This window comes from Nuphar pumila, chromosome 13 (genome assembly GCF_984573655.1).
Source record: "Nuphar pumila chromosome 13, dmNupPumi1.hap1.1, whole genome shotgun sequence".
Classification (NCBI taxonomy): domain Eukaryota; kingdom Viridiplantae; phylum Streptophyta; class Magnoliopsida; order Nymphaeales; family Nymphaeaceae; genus Nuphar; species Nuphar pumila.
In genome coordinates, this window is record NC_143261.1 from 97,272,765 (window position 1) to 97,294,131 (window position 21,367).

Here is a 21,367-nt window from a genome sequence, read left to right on the forward strand (position 1 = left end):
CCAATCCTTCTAAAGGATGGCAATAGACTACGGGGAAATGGGGCCTGCCTCATCCCCGTTTGAACCGGGGATGGAGGACATGAAACGGGGATGAAGGCGGGGGTGGAGGTTAAAATCCATCCCCGTGCAGGGATGGAGGCGGGGATGGAGGTTCTAATCTTGAGAAGGGGCGGGGGTGGAGACCCTGTCCCCCGCCCCCACCCGGGTCCATTGCCATCCCTAGGGGAAACTGCCTTTGTTATGTTAAGTGCCTCATATGGTGCAATACTTAGCCACGTTTAGTGTGAATGTACTTTCTGCTTCACTCAACTTGGCAAAAAACTTGGTAGGCAACTTGCCTAGTTTGCAAAATATATGGAACTTATTCTATATGCAGTGCACCATTTATGGAATATACCAGACATGCTACTCGTTCCGTACAAACCATTTCTAGAATATTCCTTACATTTTGCTTTTGAAATTTTGAATTGCCTTGCCCCTTGCTTTGCTAATGAGATTTCACGCTTCCAAAGCCAGGTTTCCAAGAAAGGAGCATCCCAGTTTTTTCAAAGCTTCTAGAAACCATGCTAAGACTACAGAATTGTATTTTCAAGTCTGGTGACTCTTCAAGTTCAAATCAGCCACAAGTATCGGCATGTTTTTCAAAAGCCAATGTAATCTCAATAAATGCTTAGTATTTTGAAAATATTGCATATTCGTGATTTATCTTGACATTAGCACTTTTCCCAATTTTTTTATTTTTTTCTTTAAGTTATAATATTTAATGTTATATATGCCAGCACTCTACTGAGAATTTTTCTAAAAAACAAAATTTTATTTCAGGATCTTCCCTCACCAAGGAAACATTGAAACCAAGATTTGTGACATTAGTCCAGATATGATGGCTGGATGGGTAGAACCTCACCATCTTAATCGAGATGTCTCTGGTTCGAGACCCACCGTGGGATATTCTCCACCTTAGAAGCATCAACCATTGGTTATACTACTATGCTAATCTTCTCTATCGTCAATCAAAACTTTGATTTTAATAAAAGATGTTTTTAGCAACAACAAAACAAGATAAAAGAGTTCACCCAATTGAGCAGCTTGATGCATCATGGCCATCACAATGCTTGCCTCTTTGAGTAAGCACAAAGGAAGCCCATCTTCCTTAATCAAGTTTATCGTACACAATTCCACAATTTTTGTTATCAGGATTTTCTTGGCAAGGAAATATCGCACGATAAAAATAAAAAACATTTTGAAATCTTCATACGTACGTAGAATTTTAAAAATATAAAGAAAAAGTAAGAAAATATATATATATAAAAAAGGAAGTGATAATATTGTGATCATGATAATAAAAACATGTTCACAGATATCACTTTTTGGGCATTTTATTGGATTTTGAAAATACTACAATAAAGTGCATATTTTCAAAATATCACTGACATTTGTAAATATTATCATACCTATCCTGAGTTTCGGGTAGGAATTAGAAACTAGAATACTAAAATATACTTATTGACCCAAAATATGCAGTACCCAACAAGCCAATTCGACATTTCACTTGGGTCAATGACAGTGCCTCACAGGGCTCAGTGGTTAATTGAGAAGACGTAGGCATACTACCTGTTTTTAGAAACAAATTAAGATGGATGGTTGAGATTCAATATCACCAGCCTGCAATGATACTGGATATGACCCTTTCTCTTCTCCTGCCATAGACCAGACCCAACAAAAAAATCGGCCGGTTCCGCCAGGCAACAAAATGAATCCTCCAATATGGGGAGACTTTTGCCCCATCCGTAGATTACATCATTTTCTTGTGTGTGTGTGTGCGTGTGTGCATGAGAGAGAGAGAGAGATGGCAACCCCAACTCAATCACTTGAATAATAAAAAAAAGGTCGTCAAAAACAAGATGGTGGGAATACAGAATGGGACCAACCATACATTTTACAGAAAAAGCAAATGAATATGATCAACACCATCTCAAAATCATTTGAGAAGGGACTCCATAGCTTCAAAGAACAGGGGCGCAAGTTCTGGACTTGGAGTCTTGATCGCACATTTAACTCCGGGGACCCCAACAACCGTTGTCAGTTCTATAAGGAAGGGGATGTTGCGAGGCACCTTGGCAGAGAGGTAGACAACTTCCTGGTTCGCGTTCCTGCGCTTAGCAATGAAAAACATGTTGGAGCCGGCCAGCTTGTCAAGTATGGTTTCCACACTGTTGATCACAGCATTTGGGAAATCCTTCACGATCTCGTGGGTATCAGGGAGGGACTTCCATGTCTATGCAGTCAAACAAAGATAATAACATGCAGTCAGTCAACCACAGGTAACGTAATCAACACAATCAGAACTACACTTTGAGACTTCTAGCCACTTTCTCATAGCTCAATGCAGATTTTAAACAGCAGCAAGTTGGAAAGAAATGCAGGAAACAAAATCACTCCGAGGTTGAATTGATACTAGAGCTAAACCAAGTTACTTGCCACTTTGTTGAGCCAAGAAGACCTTGTTTCTTATCTACAACCTTCATGAAACTCCAATCATAATGATAGAAACAATCTTCTATCCTTTAGAGGGTGTTTGGAACTTTGGACGCACCCGTTTATACAGAAATGTGGATAAGGTAGGAAAATGTTTTTTCCTCCAAAATACAAACTCTTATCTTAACTGACAGGTTCATCCGGTCACCCCTTTAGCATGGCCAGCTCCCATTCAAACCTAAATCAATCAAACCAACTTAGACTGTCTGAACTGAACATGCTGAAAAATTTATTTTCCAGGATTACACTCTGTTCTAGACGTGTATATTTTCCAGATTTCAAAGTATTCACAGTAACATTATCCAAGTTGCTGGACTGATGTAGAACCAATCCTGCTCCAGTTATGTCTTGTTTCCACAGAATTCATAAACATATGGTGGTGTTAGTGCACTATCACTTCATCAGTCCATTGAACTTCAGGCCTTAGGATCCACTGCATAACCCACAATTAGGATTTTGCTAATTGAACATAACTCAGTAAGAAGTTTTTGCTGCAATTGAGAAACAATACTTTTGCTCTGAATAAAATGACGTCGGTCTTGTCAATATCGGGCTAAAAACTAAAAAAGGGTTAGGAGTGGCTATAGGCTACATTTCCATACCTCGAGAAAGTTTGCACGCTCCATTCTACCATCTTCAGAGAAAAACACTTGCAATGAGAACTTATCGTTGATGTACCAGACCGGCTGCTGATTATTTTTCACAGCAACCTGCAGAAGTGAGCTTGGAGGTCCAGGTGAGATATTCTGGAACAACGCCATTGGGAGTAGGGTCCTTGCAGATGCCCCTGGTTGTAATTGTGGGACCTAAACAATAAAGAAAGATACACATCAGTATTTTATGAGCATTTATAAGATGCCTTAAGAATCAAATATAAAAAGTAGAAATTGCTCTGACCTGCAGCGGACCAGCAGCTGCAAGCCCAAAGGTGTTTTTGTTGAACTGAATCATAAACCCATCAAGAGGAATTGGGGAGTTGTTTTCAAACGACATACTATAAAAGACTTGACCATCATGCCGTGTTAGTTGCCCACAAATTTGGAGTCCTTGACCAGAAGATGATGAGAGTAAAATAGGTAAAGGAGGCCTGTGCAAACACAGTAAGAAATACAAATTTCAGTAACAGTAAGTAGATTAAACAAGATGAATCAAATCTTGCAGGTTCTAAATGGAAGATAACAAAATATGCATAAAAAGGAAAGATGAAAGAAAAAACAAACTGTAGCTTTTATTGATAGCCACTATCACTTACTCAGAAGCTGCGGATGGCTGATCAACTGGAACAAGTGCATTGTCCAGGCCTATAAGATCTCCAAGCAAGTCTGGAACTGGGGGAGAATTAACAGATGGTGATGGTGCTGAATGCTTCGGTGAAGAGTATGAAACATTGCTTGAATTAGATGGACCAGCAGTATTGTCTGCAGCAGCAGAAGATTCTGAGTATCCTGAATCAATACCATCAGGATACTCATCCTCCTCTGGTTTCTGAATTGCTGACCTGGCACGGCTTACAAATGCATCTGGAGGTTTATGATAAACAGATGCAAGTGTAGCGACATTTGAGAGAAGTTCATCAAGAAGAGAAGGATCAAGTTGGTTAGAATCATCGCTGATTACTGGTTTCTCAGCTAACACCACATCTTTTGCTGCCTGTGATGACCCATTTTAAGTATGTCACATATCTGTCTAAAAGCTTATTGGAGTAACAAACAAAATTGTGCTAAGTATACCTCGGGATCAGTTGAAAGAAGGCGCCAGTATATGTATGCCCGATCACGAAGATCTGGATTGTCCGTCTCTTGAGTAGCATTATTCAGCACAACCTGGAAAAAGACAATGGGAGCTTATCACGAGTCTATAAATTTCTATGGATGATCAAAGTTTTACAGATGTGTGAACCTATATAACCAGGAAGCAATAGGGACACTATGCCAGTACCACACACACACACACAAAAAGTGACAGTTATTGGTGTTAAAATATATGGATATCATATATATATTATGAATGTCTTTTGTAATGCTCACTAAGGGGAATTTAGCCTTTTTCTTATTATGTAAATAGACATGTCCACTAGGGACATTTTTGCCTTTTTCTTATTTTTCTTTCTTTTGTACTGTTTCCCATTTGTGTAGGGGCAAGAGGGTCCAACTCATAGAGTCGACGGTCACAAATGTGACCGTTGGAAATAGGAGCCCCCTTGGTCCCATAAAGTGTATAAAATAGGGTTTTTGCCCCTACTCCTCTCTAATGCTTTTTATAGCAATTCAATATACTATTATTTATATTTCAAACTTTCTCTCACATTGTGTGTTTGGTACTTATCCCTATGTGGCTTATTGTATTTTGCACATTACTCCTCACATTGTGACATTGTTCTTTGCACTAGTGTTTCATTACGTGGTATCAGAGCCCCTAGGTGTTTAAACACTGTTGGGACTTATGTTTTTTGTATTTAAGTGTGTTCAAGTTTTACACTCTTGTTCTTCGTCAACTCTTCTGCAATGGCCGACAAAGATGCAAAGATTGACCTCTCATTCAAATTGAATGAGACCAACTATAGAATGTCGGTGACCACTATAAAAAACAACTACAAAGGCAAGAAACTTTGGGATATGTATGTGGCGTCATTCCGGAACCACAATTAAAGCTCACCAAAAAAATGAAGAAAAAGTCTTGAATGATGAAGAAAAGGCCACAACCATGAAAGAATACCAATCCAAAGTTGAAGATTGGGAAAGTAAGCATGACAAAATATTGGTGTGGTTCATAAATAATGTAGAACTCAAAATTTGTGTTAATCTAGCTAAATTCAAGAAGGCAAATGAAACATGGTTTTTTATGAAAAGTATGTATACTCAAAGAGACTTTGCTATGCATTTTTTTTACAAGAAAAAGTGAGAGCAACCCAACAAGGAGATATAAGTATTAGAGATTATTATAGTACTTTATCCCCTCTATGGGATGAACCTGCTCTCCTTGAACCTCAATAGGAAGGAAGCCTTATTACCATGAGGCAAGAACAAATAGAGAGAGAGAGAGATTTTCAATTCATTCATGGGCTTAGCCCTGAATTTGAACAGCTAAGAGGATCCCTACTTTATAGGGCTTTAATTCTACACGATTTAAGCCAAGAAGAAATTGTGCATGCGATATAACCAAACAATAATATGAGGACATATAAACCTTCCCATTTTTAGAAAAATAACTATAACAACCATGGTGGTAGAAGAAAAATTGTGTCATCATTGTAATGAACTGGGACATCTTAGACCTGATTGTCCTAAGCTTAAAAGCAAAATGGCTTCCGTTGGAGATAACTCAAGCAACTCAAATAAAGATAAAAAAATATATGAAAACATCAAGGACTCTATTACTTAACTTACGGAAGCATTTCAACAAATTGTGAGAAACAATTCTTTCACACCTTCTACTTCCGGTATGTCTTCTTAGATTCTTGATTCGGGTGCTTCCTTTCATATGACCCCAAATGTATCTTTTTTATCCGAACCAAGCACTAATTCTTTTAAATTTTTTGTTTCTATGGTTGATGGTACATCCTTGGATATTAAAGAAATAGGAACTCTTGAAACAATTTTAAGCAATGACAAAAAATTATTTGCTCCGAAAATTAGAATTATTCTTAAACTTAAAACTTTTTTCGATTTCTCAAATATCTGATTTCGGTTGTAGTGTCTCTTTTTTATCTTCATATTGCAATGTGCAAGATCTCTAGTCCGGGAAACGGAATGGGCAAGACCATAGAAAAAGAGACCTATATTATATAGATTTTTTGTCATTACCATAAAAGAGGGCGAGAAGGATATTTATAGGCTTGCAAAGATGAGAGATAGGAAATCGAAGGATCTGAGTATGGTTAGATGTATCAAAGATGAAACGCAAAGGGTTTTAATCAAACATGAGGAGATTAAGGAGAGATTAAAAAATTATTTTGATACGCTATTTAATGGAAGTCATGCTCAGGATCTTGGAGACATTTCCATTCCTTTTCATGAGATGAATTGTGACTCCATGCACAATATTCAAAAGAAAGGAATTGCAGAAGCTTTGAAGAAAATGAAATCAAGAAGGGCAGTTGGCCCAAATGGTATACCTATGACAAATCTTTTAAACAAGATTTGGCGGACAAATAAGATGCCTATCGTGGAGGAAGAGTACTTTGGTGCCTCTATATAAGAATAAGGGTGATATACAAGATTGCACAAACTATCGTGGTATAAAACTCATGAGTCATACTATGAAACTTTGGGAGAGGGTGATTGAGTATAGGTTGAGGAAGGTTGTCATGATATCGGAGAATTTGGTTTTATTCCTGGAAGATCAACTATGGAAACTATACATCTTCTTAGACAACTTATTGAGAGATATAGAGAGAGGAACAAAGATTTGCATATGGTTTTTATTGATTTGGAGAAGGTATATGATAGAGTACCTAGGGATGTTCTCTGGTGGACAATGATAAAGAAAAGTGTTTCTCTCAAGTACATTAGTATAATTAAAGATATGTACGGAGCAGTAACCAATGTCTGCACTTGTGCAAGGGTGACAACCAATTTTCCTATAACAGTTGGGTTACATCAAGGATCTGCATTAAGCCCTTTCCTATTTGCTATAGTGATGGATGACCTTACGAGATCAATTCAAGAAAATGTGTCGTGGTGTATGTTGTTTGCTGATGATATTATTTTGATTAATGAGTCTAGAGTTGAGGTTAATGCTAAGTTAGAATTATGGAGACAGACATTGGAAGCAAAGAGGTTTTAAGTTGAGTAAGAGTAAGACAGAATATATGAAATGTCGATTTAGTAAGCAACGAAGCAGTAATGGGAGTGTAGTGAAGCTTGGAGAGCAAGAAATACTGGTGGATGACTGTTTCAAATATTTGGGATCTATCATTCAAAAGTATGGAGAAATTGATGGAGATGTAAATCACAGGATAAAGGTTGGGCGGATGAAATGGAAAAGTGCAATGGGAGTGTTGTGCGATCGTAGAATGCCATTGCGGTTGAAGGGAAAGTTTTATAGGATGACAATTAGGCCCACTTTACTATATGGTACGGAATGTTGGGCTGCCAAGAGACATCATATTCAAAAAATGAGTGTAGCTGAGATGCGTATGCTTAGAGGATGTGTGGAAATACAATAAAAGATAAGATTCGAAACGAGGAGATACGTAAGAAGGTAGGTGTTGCATCCATTGAAAATAAGATGAGAGAGAATCGTTTACGGTGGTTTGGACATATTCGGCGAAGGCCTAATGATGCTCCAGTTAGAAGGATGGAGAAATGGGAAAATATATTAGTTAAAAGAGGTCGGGGTAGGCCTAAGAAGACTTGGATGGAGATGATAGGAAAGGATATGAATGCTTTGAACCTCACTGAGGACATGGCATTGGATAGAAATGATTGGAGGAGAAGGATTCATGTGGAAGGCCCAGAATGATTTTCTTTTTTGGTTCATATCGCCGACCCCAATTGTTTTGGGATGAAGGCGTAGTTGTTGTTGTTGTTTGTTGTTGTTGTACCATCTAAGTCTTTTTGCAATCATGTTCAAACCAGAGATGTTGCTACTTGGCACAAAAGGCTTGGTCATCCTAGTCTTTCTAAAATGTATATTTTTCTTTTTTCTGAGAAATTTTGTAATGAAAAAGAATTTACATGCAATAATTGTATTCTCAAAAAAATGCATTTTCTTCCTTTTCAACATAGCAACTTCACTTCGAAAAGTCCATTTAAACTAGTGCATTTTGATGTATGGGGACCGGCGCCCGTCATGTCTAAAAGAAGATATCCATATTATGTTATTTTTATTGATGATTGATTGATTTCACTAGATACACAATTGATTTCACTAGATGCACCTAGGTTTATTTAAAAATAAATCTGATGTTTTTTCTATCTTCAAAGAATTTCATATCCTTATTCAAAATCAATTTCAAAATAAAATAGTTATCTTTAGATTTAATTCCAAAGGAAAATACATGCCAAAAGAATTTCAAAAATATCTTAAACAAAATGACATTATTTATCAAAGATCTTGTCCCAAAATTCATCAACAAAATGGCATTGTTGAAAGAAAGCATAGGCATCTTATTGAAACCACAAGAACTCTTCTCATTTCTAAAATTGTTCCAAAGAATTTTTGGGCTGAAGCCGCTCTTTCCACAATATATCTTATAAATAGAATGTCATCCTCATCTTTAGAAAATGTTTCTCCCTTTGAAAAATTATTTAAAATATCACCGGATTTCAAAATATTAAAAATATTTGGTTGCAAATGTTTTGTTCTTTTTCAAGGACAAGACAAACTCTTACCAAAAGCTCTTGAATGTGTTTTTATTGACTATGGTGAAAATAAAAAAGGATAGAGGCGTTATGATGTTAAAAATAATAAACTTTATGTTTCAATAAATGTGACTTTTCTTGAATAACAAAATGGATTTGAACATCAAAAACCCAAAGAAAATGTTGATTATTCTATGTTATTTGACTTGTTACCTATAAATGACTCTAAAAAATCTAATGATACAATTTGTGATAATGAAATTGTTTGTGATAACCATTCTCATCAAAGAGTTGATTCTCTTAGTGAGAAACCTAATGATATTCATGTGTATACTCGGTGTGAGGAAAATGAACATCAAAATGCTTTTGACATATATTCACAAAATCTTTCCTTAGAAGACCAAGTAGAGGAATCCCAACCTAGATGATCTTTTAGGAATAGTAGACATCCTCAAAAGTTTGTCATATGATTCTTTTTCTCCAAATTATAGAACTTTTAATGATGATTCATTCCTATCATGAGCCTTCCAACTTTAAATAAGCTAAGAAGCATTTACATTGGATAGATGTTATGACACTAGAAGTAGAAGAAATCAACAAAGCTAACACTTGGAAAATTGTAAGTCTCTCTTTGGGAAAAAAGGTTATCAGGTGTAAATGAGCTTATAAAGTCAAAACTAAAAATGATGGGTCATTAGAAAGATATAAAGTTAGGTCAGTTGTTAAGGAATATACACAAGAATATGGAATTGATTATGAGAAAACTTTTGCTCCGGTTGCTAGAATGACTAGTGTAAGAACTTTAATAGCATTAGCATCTATTAAACAATAGCCTATCTACTGATTAGATGTCAAAAATATTTTTTTAAATGGTGATCTTTGCAAAAAAGTCTATATGGATCCTTCGTCGGGTCTTGAGATAGAAAAAAGGAAAATCCTTAAGCTTAATAAAGCTCTTTATGATGTTAAACAAGCTCCAAAAGCTTGATATGGCCGTTTTAGTAAAGTTAATCTTGATAGTGGATTTACTTGTTATACCGATACTGCTCTTTTTGTTAAGAATGCAGGTGATCACGTAACTATTTTGTTGTTATATGTTGATAGGATCATCACTGGGAATGATAAAAGGGGCATTGAGTCTATTAAAAATATTCTTAAAAATAATTTTGATATGTCTGACTTTGGATTTCTTAGGTATTTTTTAAGGATTGAAGTTGCATATTCTCCTAGAAGATATGTTCTTTCTCAAATGAAACTTGCATCGGATATTATTATCAAGGTTGGCCTGATTGACGAAAAGAAAGTAGAGAATTCAGAAGTAATCAATGCTAAGATGAGAGTCGATATCACACTCATTATCGTCAATTGATTGGGTCACTAACATATTTGTCTATTACCAAGCTCATGTTGTTCACAATGCAAGTCAATTTCAAAATGCCCCTACTACTATTCACATGGCTGTTGTTATGCAAATTATCAGATATCCGAAAGAAACAATAACAAAAGGATTGTTATTATCCTCTTCTTTATCTCACATTTTAATTGCTTATATTAACTCTGATTAGGGTGGTAACCCTAATGATCATATTTTTACTACAGGTTATTGTGTTTTTCTTAGAGAATCATTAATTTCTTGGAGATTTAAGAAACAACAAAAGATGTTTTTGCCTTGCACGGAAGCCAAGTATAGGGTGATGGCCACAACTACAACCTAACTTTTATATTAAGAAGTCTGCTCAAAGATACAGGAGTCATTATCTCTATTCCTTCGAAACGGTGTTGTTACAACAAGAGTGTCATTTACATTGCTAGCAATCACATCATTTATGAACGAACTATGCACGTCGAGATGGACTGTCATTATATTAAGGATAATTTTTTATGTGGCACTATTCAACTACCATATGTGACTTCAAAGTATAAACTTGCAGATTTTTTTATCAAAGCTTTGTCATCCCCTCATTTTTACTTTCTCCTAAGCAAACTCTTGGTGATCTCACCGTCAGTTTGACGGAGGGTGTTAAAATATATATATATATATATATATATATATATATATATATATATATATATATATATATATATTATAAATGTCTTTTGTAATGCCTACTAAGGGCAATTTAGTTTTTTTGTTATTATGTTAATAGACATGTCCACTAGGGACATTTTTGCCTTTTTCTTATTTTTTTATCTTTTGTTCTTTTTCCCATTTGTGTAGGGACAAGAGGGTCCAACTCAGTCGTTGGGACCCTCCCCAACGGTTATAAATGTGACCATTGGGGAGCTCCCAACGACTCTAGAGGAGCCCCCTTGGTCCCATAAAGTATATAAAAAGGGGCTTTTGCCCCTACTCCTCTCTAATGCTTTCTATAGCATTTCAATATATTATTCTTTATATTTCAAGCTCTCTCTCACACATTGTGTATGTTTGGTGCCTAACCCTTTGTGGATTATTGTATTTTTCCCATTAGTGGCTTTTGTTTATGTGCTTGGGCATTTGTTGTAGTTACTTTGTGACATTGTTCTTTGCACCAGTGTTTCATTACAATTGGTCCTTGCTCCAATGTTACATGTATAGAATGACTCTTATGAAGATAGAGCATCAATACACAATACACAGAGATGGAGTTATGTCTAAGAGTGTTTTGGAAATCATATGTTTAATATCTTTGGATTCACCTTATAAATGTAGCGTTCATCCTCCATGCAACAAGCAAACAAAGGAAATCTCTTATATGATGAAATATATGTATGCCGTACTGATGCCAAATTTGTGATTGCAACACAAAATCAGCATTTATTGATCTTCCCCTAGGGTTGCTAAAAACACTTCTGTTGATACTCTGCAACTATTCTAGGAACATGGTGGTGCAGTATTATGAAATTAAGAACTGGAAAGCCTTACAGAGATGCATTAGGCGAGGAGTATAACAGATAATTTGTTCATTTTAAGGCAAAGCATACAATCAATACATTCATGATATAATAACAAACAGCTTTTTCCAAGGGGCCATCTGGATAGCATTTGGTAGTGTCATAAGGTATCATATGCTATATCGGAATCATGACAGTAATTTGTTCAATACAAGGTATGAAGCTGTTGCTGCTACTGCCTGCATAACTTATTCATCATTGAGATAGTGTCCTAGACATCTGCCATGAATTGTATAAATTGAAAACAGTTCATTTTATGGAACTGGGCAATAATTGGGGATAGAGTAGATGAGAAATCAGCTCATGGACCTTAGCAGGCAGGGTAACTCAACAAACACATGCTATTCAGGTTTGCCATCTTACCTTATTTCCCTTGATTCCTTGAAAAGTTGAGATCAGAGAATCGTTTTGCTCAGTTCTTATGGAAGGAAGTACAGCACATCTGGATGCATTTACTTGCTTAAAAGAGGTTTCTCGTTGCATACTGTTACATGGCTTGGGAATTAGGAGGATTAAACATTTTAGTAAAGCTTTCTTTATGAAATGGTGGTAGCTGCTGCTCTTCAAAAATTGACGGTGGCACTCTAACGAGGAGTAAAGGGTTGGCCTGGTAGCAGGTACAGAATCCAGATGGAGGAATGGTTCAAGTATGCGGAAGATGGTTGAGTGTCAAGAAGATTTAAAGTGAGAATTCTTTAGGTAATGGGGAACATATCATCTCATGGTTTGATCCTTGGGTGGATCCCAGGCCAATGGCCATTAGACTCATTCCAGTATATGCATTGGCTAATAATAGAAATATGCATGTGGAGGAATGTCGGCTCAGGAAGGCATTGTTAAAATATAGTCTCTTTATCTATGTCACATGGGTGCGGGTGCGGGTGCGGGTGCGGGTGCGACACGGGTGCGGCACAATTTTAAAATTTTTGGACACGGGGACTCGGCAAAAAAAAAAAAAATATATATATATATATATATATATATATATATATATATATATATATATATATATATATATATATAATTTTATTTATTTTTAAAATGCCACAGCTGACAGCATAGTCTGTGTGTCTGTGCACAGGCACAGGCACAGCACTGTGCACAGGCACAGGCATAGACTGTGCACTGTGCACAGGCACAGACTGTGCACTGTGCACAGGCACAGCACTGTGCACAGGCTGTGACTGTGCACACTGCACAGCACTGTGCACAGGCACAGGCATAGACTGTGCACTGTGCACAGGCACAGACTGTGCACAGGCTGTGACTGTGCACACTGCACAGACTGTGCACAGTCACAGTCAGGCAGCACAGTCACAGTCTGCACTGTGCCTTTTTTTATATATATTTTTAAGCAAAAAAAAATAAAAAAAATGGTTTTTTAGGGACATTTTTGGACTCGGTCAAAGTTGACCGAGTCCAAAATGTGGACGGACTCGGCCTGGACTCGTTGACCGAGTCCGACTCGGCGTTGACCGAGTCCGGGCCGAGTCCGAAGCCGCACCCGAGTCCGCACCCGTGTCGGGGCGTGTCGACTCGGGTGCGGCACCTCCTTAGCCGAGTCCGTGTGACATAGCTCTTTATATATATATATATATATATATATATATATATATATATATATATATATATATATATATATATATATATATATAGAGAGAGAGAGAGAGAGAGAGAGAGAAAGATACATATATATATCGTATATATATAAGTGTTATTAAAAACGCACCTCAAGGCGCAAAAAGCGCGCCTCGCCTCAAGGCGAGGGCCTTTGTGCCTTGAGGCGCAGGTACAAAGCGCAATACCCCTGAGGCGTGCGCCTCATAGGCCTTGAGGCGAGGCGCGCCTCAGACTGAGGCGCACACCGCCTCTATCATAGCTGGCTTGAACGTGATGCGTATCATCAACGAGCCCACCACCACTGCTATCGCCTATGGTCTAGACAAGAAGGCCACGAGCGCGGGCGAGAAGAACGTCTTCATCTTCGATCTCGACGGCGGTACCTTCGATGTCTCTCTTCTCACCATTGAAGAGGGTATCTTCGAGGTCAAGTCCACGGCAGGAGACACCCATCTTGGTAGGGAGGACTTTGACAACCGGATGGTGAACCACTTTGTTCAGGAGTTCAAGAGGAAGCATAAGAAAGATATTACCGGCAACCCCCGACCCAGCAGCGCCTTCTCCCGTCGGAACTTGGCCACCCACGAGTTGGCCGACTGCCGGAGGTCAGCCACCGCCAACGGCACGTTCGGATCCGACCTGTCCATCGTCAGTGTCGCCCTCATCTTCCCAATCACCTCCGTCGCCTCCCTCGTGTACTCCTCGTCCGCTGCCACCGTCGCTGGTGGTTGCCCTAGCAGCAGCAACAGGGTTGCTGTCGCTGTTGTCGTTGTCGTCGTCGTCATGAGGAGGGTTCGCCGGGTTAGGCGAGTGGCCGAGGCGGTTGGGCGTAGGAGGGCACGGTGGAGGTTGGTTGTCCACTTCCCCTGCTATGGTTGGGCGCAAGCGTTCCTTGAGCTATGAGCAGGGCTCAACGGGTCAGGCTTGTATCGAGTACCTGACCCGATCTAAATCTGAACCTGAATTCTGGGATATGGCATGAAAAGTACCAAGTACCCTAATAATATTCAGGTAGTGCAAGACGGGTTTGGGTTATGATTTATGCCGGGTATGAATCCAAGTATTTTATATGTGTTTTGAGTAAAAATAAATTTATGAAATTATGCATGTCTGAGTTTGATATTCCATTATTGTGACCGGGCAAAAACTGAACCCAACAATTTATTATATGGGCTGGTTTGGGTATACTCTGGGTCGAGTACCCAAGCCGTTGATAACCCTAATTGTGAGAGAAGTTGTCAGTGGATCGGGTTCAGGTTGAATCCATTTTGTAATTGAAACTGAAAGAGGAATTGAGGAAGTGCATGGGCTGTCAATATTATGTCAGATATCCAATCCATTCTGGGTGTATCTGAATTCAACCAAACAAAGTATAGTTGGCTCCTAGTAGGGCTGGGACTCAGCTCGTCGTTCAATGTAAGTAGTGTCACAAATCTCATAATTTTCTTGGCAAAGAAAACACAATAATTTTTGACAAAAAAATTGTTTTATGAAAATTCGTTTGTTTTTCTGCAGTTCATGCGCAAAATAATACGTTTGTTTTTCTCATATTTTTTTAGTATTTATTTGAGATTTTTTATTTCCTGTTGGTTGTTGCTTCATCAATAAAGATTTTTTTTATTTATTTATAATTTTAGATATTTTTTTATAGTTTAAAAAAAAACTTTGAGGCTTACACTTTACGCCTTGAGGCTTACGCCTCGCCTCAGATTTTGGTGGAGCGCCTCACTACGCCTCAACGCTTTTCACAACACTGATATATATATATATATATATATATATATATATATATATATATATATATATATATATATATATATATATATATATATATATATATATATATATATATATATATATCAAACCCAATAAGGGTATTTATGTAAATTCATGTATTTTACGCATATTCTCACTTGAGAATATGATTGTACTTTTTCCATTTTCAATTTCTTTTTTGTATTTTCTTTTTACTTTTTTTCTTATTTTTTTCCTTTTTGGACTGATGTGACATGGGGGGCCCTCAATGCACATGTTGGAGCCCCCTCCAATGGTTACATTTCTAACCGTTGGAGGGGCTCCAACGTATGTATTGGAGCCCCCCCATGTCTCCAATGCATTATAAATAGGGGTGATCCCCTTTAGCTTTCTTATGCTTCTGGAAAGCCCTTTGGGGGACCCAATATATTGAAGTTGATATTTTTTTATGCTTTTGTGCATGTGTATTTGTGCAGTTGTGCACTTGTGAGAGTTCTCCTTTGTGCCTTTGTGCACACTTCGTGTTTCTAGCATTGTATTTATATACAAAGTCTCTTTTTATAGAGATTTTCACATGGTATGAGAGCAAGGTCGCTTGGAGAAAGAAATTTGTGTTGTTGTTCACAATATCAAGTGCCTCGAAAAGCATGTCTTCAATCTTTTGGTGATTGGCGTAAAGACTCCTCTTCATTCAATATTTTAGAAGATTACTACAAGTAAGATTTAAAATCTTATTGTGGTACGTCTCATTTTCTCTAATCTTACCTCTCTAATGGGTAAAAAAGACTCCCATTTTTTCTTGGTTTCAAGGTAAATGGCTCCAATTATCACGTATGAGCCAGAAATATGGATGCCTACATTAAAGGAAAAGGGCTTTGGGATTACGTTCAAGGCTCGATTCTGAAACCGGAGCCTAAAATTACATTGATTAAAGAAGGCGAAATCAAAATTCTTGAAGGAGATGAGAGAACTAAGGCTCTTGAGGAGTATAGTAGAAAACATGAGTAAGAAATGAAGAACTTCAAGATCTTGTCATGGATTTTTTTCTCCGTTGAGACAAGAATTAACGCCAATATTATAAAGTTTAAAAAAGCTTCTCAAGCGTGGGAGTACCTTGAGAAGATGTACAATTCTAAGGACTTGTCCCATAAGTATTACCTCCAAAAGAGGGCGTTAACCCTTGTCCCATAAGGGAGTATTTTGCCGAACTCTCTTTCATTTGGGATGAGCTTGCTATGCTCAAACCCAAGTGGAGTGGAGAAGTCATAGAGTTTCGTCGTAAACAACTAGAAGAAGATCGATTTTTCAACTTTTTGAATAGGCTAAGGCCCGAGTTTGAACAAATTAGATTTTCTCTCATATTCTCCTTCACATCTCTCTCTCTTGAAGACGTCATTACAAAATTAAGTGAAGAGGAAACTCGTATGGGCATTAGCAAGCAAAATCCAAGTGTTCTTGCAATGCCCACAAATCAAGAAGAGTGGGATGGAGCAAATGCCGTTTCTAGGCCCGGGAACTTGAGGACATATAAATCTTCTCATTTTAAAAGCCAAAATCAAAGAACCAATTGTGGTCAAGGTGGAAGAAGGGACTATAGCAAAATTGTGTGTCACTTTTGCAAAGAGCTGGGTCATATCAAATTGGTTTGTCCCAAATGAAAGAAATTACTAGCAATGACCACCACATCTCAACCACAAAAAGAGGAATCTACAAATGGAGATCTCTCTCTAAATCAAATTATGGAAGCTCTTTAACCTCTTCTTAAGGGAGTTATTTTCGGTGCCGTCGTGTTTACTCCTTCAGGTAAAACTTCTTGGCTTTTAGATTCGAGTGCTTCATTTCATATGTTTCCAAACATTTTCTCTCTTTCCGAATATTCTGAAAGTTCGTCACCATCTTTTGTTTCAACCGCGGATGGCACTTCTCTTGAAATTAAGGGAATTAGAAATTTTAAAACCCAAAACTTCTTTATTCCTAAAATTAGATTTATACCAAAATTGAATTTAAACTTACTTTCCGTCTCTCAACTCTCGGACCTTGGGTATGACATTCAATTCTCATCTAATAAATGTTTAATACAGGATCACCGGTCCGGGAGGTTGATTGGAGAAGGCTCTAGGAAGGGAGACTTATACTATGTGGACTCTCTTCAAATTCCTAAAACCCTCTTTTGTAATGTGGCCCAACATAAAGACATTAATGTTTGGCACAAAAGACTTGGTCATCCCAACATCACCAAGTTTTCCTATTTGGACTTTGTTAAAAATCTTTGAAAAAGTATTTTCTCTTGTAATGATTGCATTCTTGAAAAATGAGAAGTATGCCTTTTGAACAAAGATCTATGTTTACAACTAAACCTTTTGATATTCGGATGTTTGGGGACCGGCACCCGTCATATCCAAGGGAGGTTTTGCCCATTATGTAATTTTTGTGGATAAATTTTCATTATATTGTTGAATATATTTTCTCAAACATAAGCATGAAGTCTTTTCATGTTTTAAATCATATCATATGATGATCAAAAATCAATTTAATAGTAATTTAAAGATATTTAGGAATGATTCCGAAGGTAAATATCTCTCTAATGAATTTAAGAAATATCTTGAAGACTATGGTATTGTCCATTAAAGATCGTGTTCTAAAACCCCACAACAAAATGGTCTGGCGTAAAAGAAGCATAGGCATATCATTGAAATCACTAGAACCCTTCTTATTTCCCAAAGTATTCCAAAAAAAATTTGGGCCGAGGCGGCTATTGCTTCCGTTTATCTTATTAATCGCCTTCCATCCAAAAATATAGATAAAGTCTCTCCTTTTGAGACTCTCTATGAAAAAGAACCTGATTATAATAGATTGAGAGTTTTTTGTTGTAACTGCTTTGTCTTTACAGATAAAAATGATAAACTCTCACCAAAAGTCATTCCTTGTGCTTTTTTTGGCTATTCCAAGACCCAAAAAGGGTTTTGATGTTATGATACTAAGAATGATAAGTTATATGTCTCAAGGAATGTAACGCTTTTGAAAAATGATAGTGGTTTTGAAAATAATGAATCTCATTTAGAAAATACCGACTATTCCTTTCTTTTTTATCTATTATTTAAAGATGATGATATCTCTAGTGATGATGAATCAACATATAACAGTGACAATGAAGTGGTTGAAATCAACAATAATTCTAACCCTACTACCTCTTAAGAAGAAAATATAACTAAAAACCCTATCACCTATACTCATAGAGATAGACGCACCTTTAGAAGTGCTATTGAGCAATATAGTGAACCTAGCAAATCTATCTCCACACATGATTCAAATCATAGAAGAACCGAAAGAACTAGAAAAAGTCCCTCTAGATTCGTATCCTTTGATTCTTTTCCTCCTAAATATCGAGTTTGCTTAAGTGTCATTCACTCATATTTTGAACCAAAAAAATTTGAAGATGTCAAACGATGTATTGAATGGAGAGAAGCCATGGAGAGTGAACTCAAAGCGCTTAGGAAAGCCAACACTTGGGAATTTCAAACGCTTCCCAATGGAAAGAAAACTATAGGATGCCGATGGGTATTCAAAGTCAAAACCAAGAGTGATGGATCTCTTGAGAGGTATAAAGCTTGTGTATTAGCTAAAGGGTATAGTCAAGAATACGAGATTGACTATGAAGAGACATTTGCTTCAGTAGCTTGTATAGTTACTGTCAGATGTCTCATCACCATTACTTCCATTAGAAAATGAAATATTTATCAAATAGATATCAAAAATGCCTTTTTAAATTGTGATCTTAATGAAGAAGTCTACATGGATGCTCCACCTAGTATGAAAATTCCTAAAAATAAAGTTTTTCGTCTTCATAAAGCTCTTTATGGCTTGAAACAAGCTCACAAAACTTGGCACGATAGGTTTAACAATGTAATGACCGAAAATGGTTTCTCTTTATACTATACTGACACTACATTGTTTGTTAAGAAATCTAATGCAGGAATTGTTATATGTTGATGATATGTTGATAACAGGAGATGATACTAAAGAAATCAAAAGTATTAAATCTATCTTGACTTCAAAATTTGAAATGTCAGACTTAGGATTTTTGACATATTTTTTGGTAATTGAAGTTGCTTATTCTTACAAAGGTTACTTTCTGTCTCAAACTAAACTTGCTTGTGAGATTTTTGACAGATCAGGAATCACAGATGACAAGGTCTGTGAAACTCCTGAAATAGTGGGTTCGAAGATGAAGATTGATGATGGGATTCTTCTAAAAGATCTCACACCTTATAGGCAATTGGTTAGATCTCTAACGTATCTCAGCATTACTAGGTCCAATATTTCTCATGCAGTACATGTTGCCAACCAATTTCAACATGCACCTACTACAGTTCATATGAGCAGCATTCTTCGCATTATCAGATACATAAAGGGTATAGTAAACAAAGGAGTATTTCTATCTTTTTCTTCTGAATTAAGTTTAATTGCTTATACTGACCCCGATTGGGGAGGTGACCCCAAATAACCGTCACTCCACCACTGGTTTTTGTATTTTTTTAAGGGAATCGTTAATTTCTTGGAGATGCAAGAAGCAACAGAAAGTATCGCTTTCATCCACCGAAGCTGAGTATAGAGCCATGGCATCTACCACCATGGAGATTGTTTGGATTCGCAGCTTGTTGGAAGATATGAATATTCAAGTTATAGGGCCCACAAAATTATGTTGTGATAATAAAAGTGCAATCTACATTGCCAAAAGGCGCTGTGCTCTCCAAGATTTAACTTCCTTCTTGGCAAACTTTTGGTTGTGACACCCTAAGGTTGAGGGATGGTGTTAAAATGTAGTCTCTTATATATATATATATATATATATATATATATATATATATATATATATATATATATATATATAGAAAGATACATATACATATATATATCGTGTATATATGTATATATATATATATATCTAAGTATATATATATAAATATATCTCAAACCCGATAAGGGTATTTATGTAAATTCATGTATTTTACGCATATTCTCACTTGAGAATATGATTGTACTTTTTCCATTTTCAATTTCTTTTTTGTATTTTTCTTTTTACTTTTTTTCTTATTTTTTTCCTTTTTGGACTGATGTGACATGAGGGGGCCCTCAATACACATGTTGGAGCCCCCTCCAACGGTTACATTTCTAACCGTTGGAGGGGCTCCAACGTATGTATTGGAGCCCCCCCATTCTCCAATGCATTATAAATAGGAGTGATCCCCTTTAGCTTTTTTATGCTTCTGGAAAGCCCCTTTTGGGACCCAATATATCGAAATTGATATTTTTTTATGCTTTTGTGCATGTGTATCCGTGTCGTTGTGCACTTGTGAGAATTCTCCTTTGTGCCTTTGTGCACACTTCGTGTTTCTGGCATTGTGTTTATATACAAAGTCTCTTTTTATAGAGATTTTCACAGGCATATCCCTTAGAGATCTGCCATATAATGAGTTTAAAGATAGAAAGTTCCAATGGAAGCTCTTGGCAGCTCGAAGGTGGAAGATAATGCACTCTATGGTGTGGTCTTGAAGCCCTTTGGGGTTTTCTTGAAAAAATTAATCTATAATTCCCTCCTGGATCCCTCAATCCATCTTTTCCCACAAGAACCAATAAACAGAGGTCTTTGCTTGACTGGTTTCTTCGGATCAGGTAGCTGCAGAACGTTATTGAATCTAAAGGCTTCTCATTGGTAGAGGGATCAGAGATGTCCCCTTGAAAAAGCTGACAAATCATGTTCTCATCTTCTGCCGGATATGGCTGATGCAGAGAGATTGAGGGATTTTTACGGGATATTTTCAATAAGGTAGATGTTATTGGGTTCTTGAGCTAGGAAAAAGAAGAACAAATAGTTGACCATGTGGAATTGGTGGTGCAATATGGCCTGGTGGCACATTTGGCTAGAGAGGAACCAAAGAATCTTTGTGGAGTTGAATGTGAACTGGCTGTAATATTTGCATATTTGTTCCCTTGTTATTTATGTTAGGAGCATCTAGCCTACAACAATTTTGCACCTGATGCAGATCAGTTTGGAAAAGCCATCATATTCAGGGTAACGAAAAAAATAGTAAACCAAGCCAAGACTAGCTAGACATATGCACAATCACTTTGAACTAAAAATGTGATGTACACACAGTTAATATAATATTGCAGCATATTGGAGAAGAATACACAAGGGTAGATGGACCTATGAATGA

The 21,367-nt window shown here is 37.0% G+C and overlaps 1 protein-coding gene across 2 annotated transcripts in view; it reads right to left on the bottom strand.

Annotated features, from left to right (window-relative positions):
* Positions 1-1,847: 1,847 nt before the first annotated feature.
* The window catches only part of LOC149819347 (beta-adaptin-like protein C), a 31,392-nt gene continuing 11,872 nt past the window's right edge, over positions 1,848-21,367 (bottom strand). For both annotated transcript variants that reach the window (XM_089985512.1, XM_089985511.1), the window contains exons 11-15: positions 4,266-4,358; positions 3,788-4,185; positions 3,433-3,622; positions 3,138-3,341; positions 1,848-2,275 (exon numbers count right to left, since the gene is read on the bottom strand). In XM_089985512.1, coding sequence (XP_089841638.1) covers positions 1,979-2,275; positions 3,138-3,341; positions 3,433-3,622; positions 3,788-4,185; positions 4,266-4,358 — 1,182 coding nt within the window. In that variant the 3' untranslated portion in view covers positions 1,848-1,978. The remainder of the gene's footprint in view (positions 2,276-3,137; positions 3,342-3,432; positions 3,623-3,787; positions 4,186-4,265; positions 4,359-21,367) is intronic.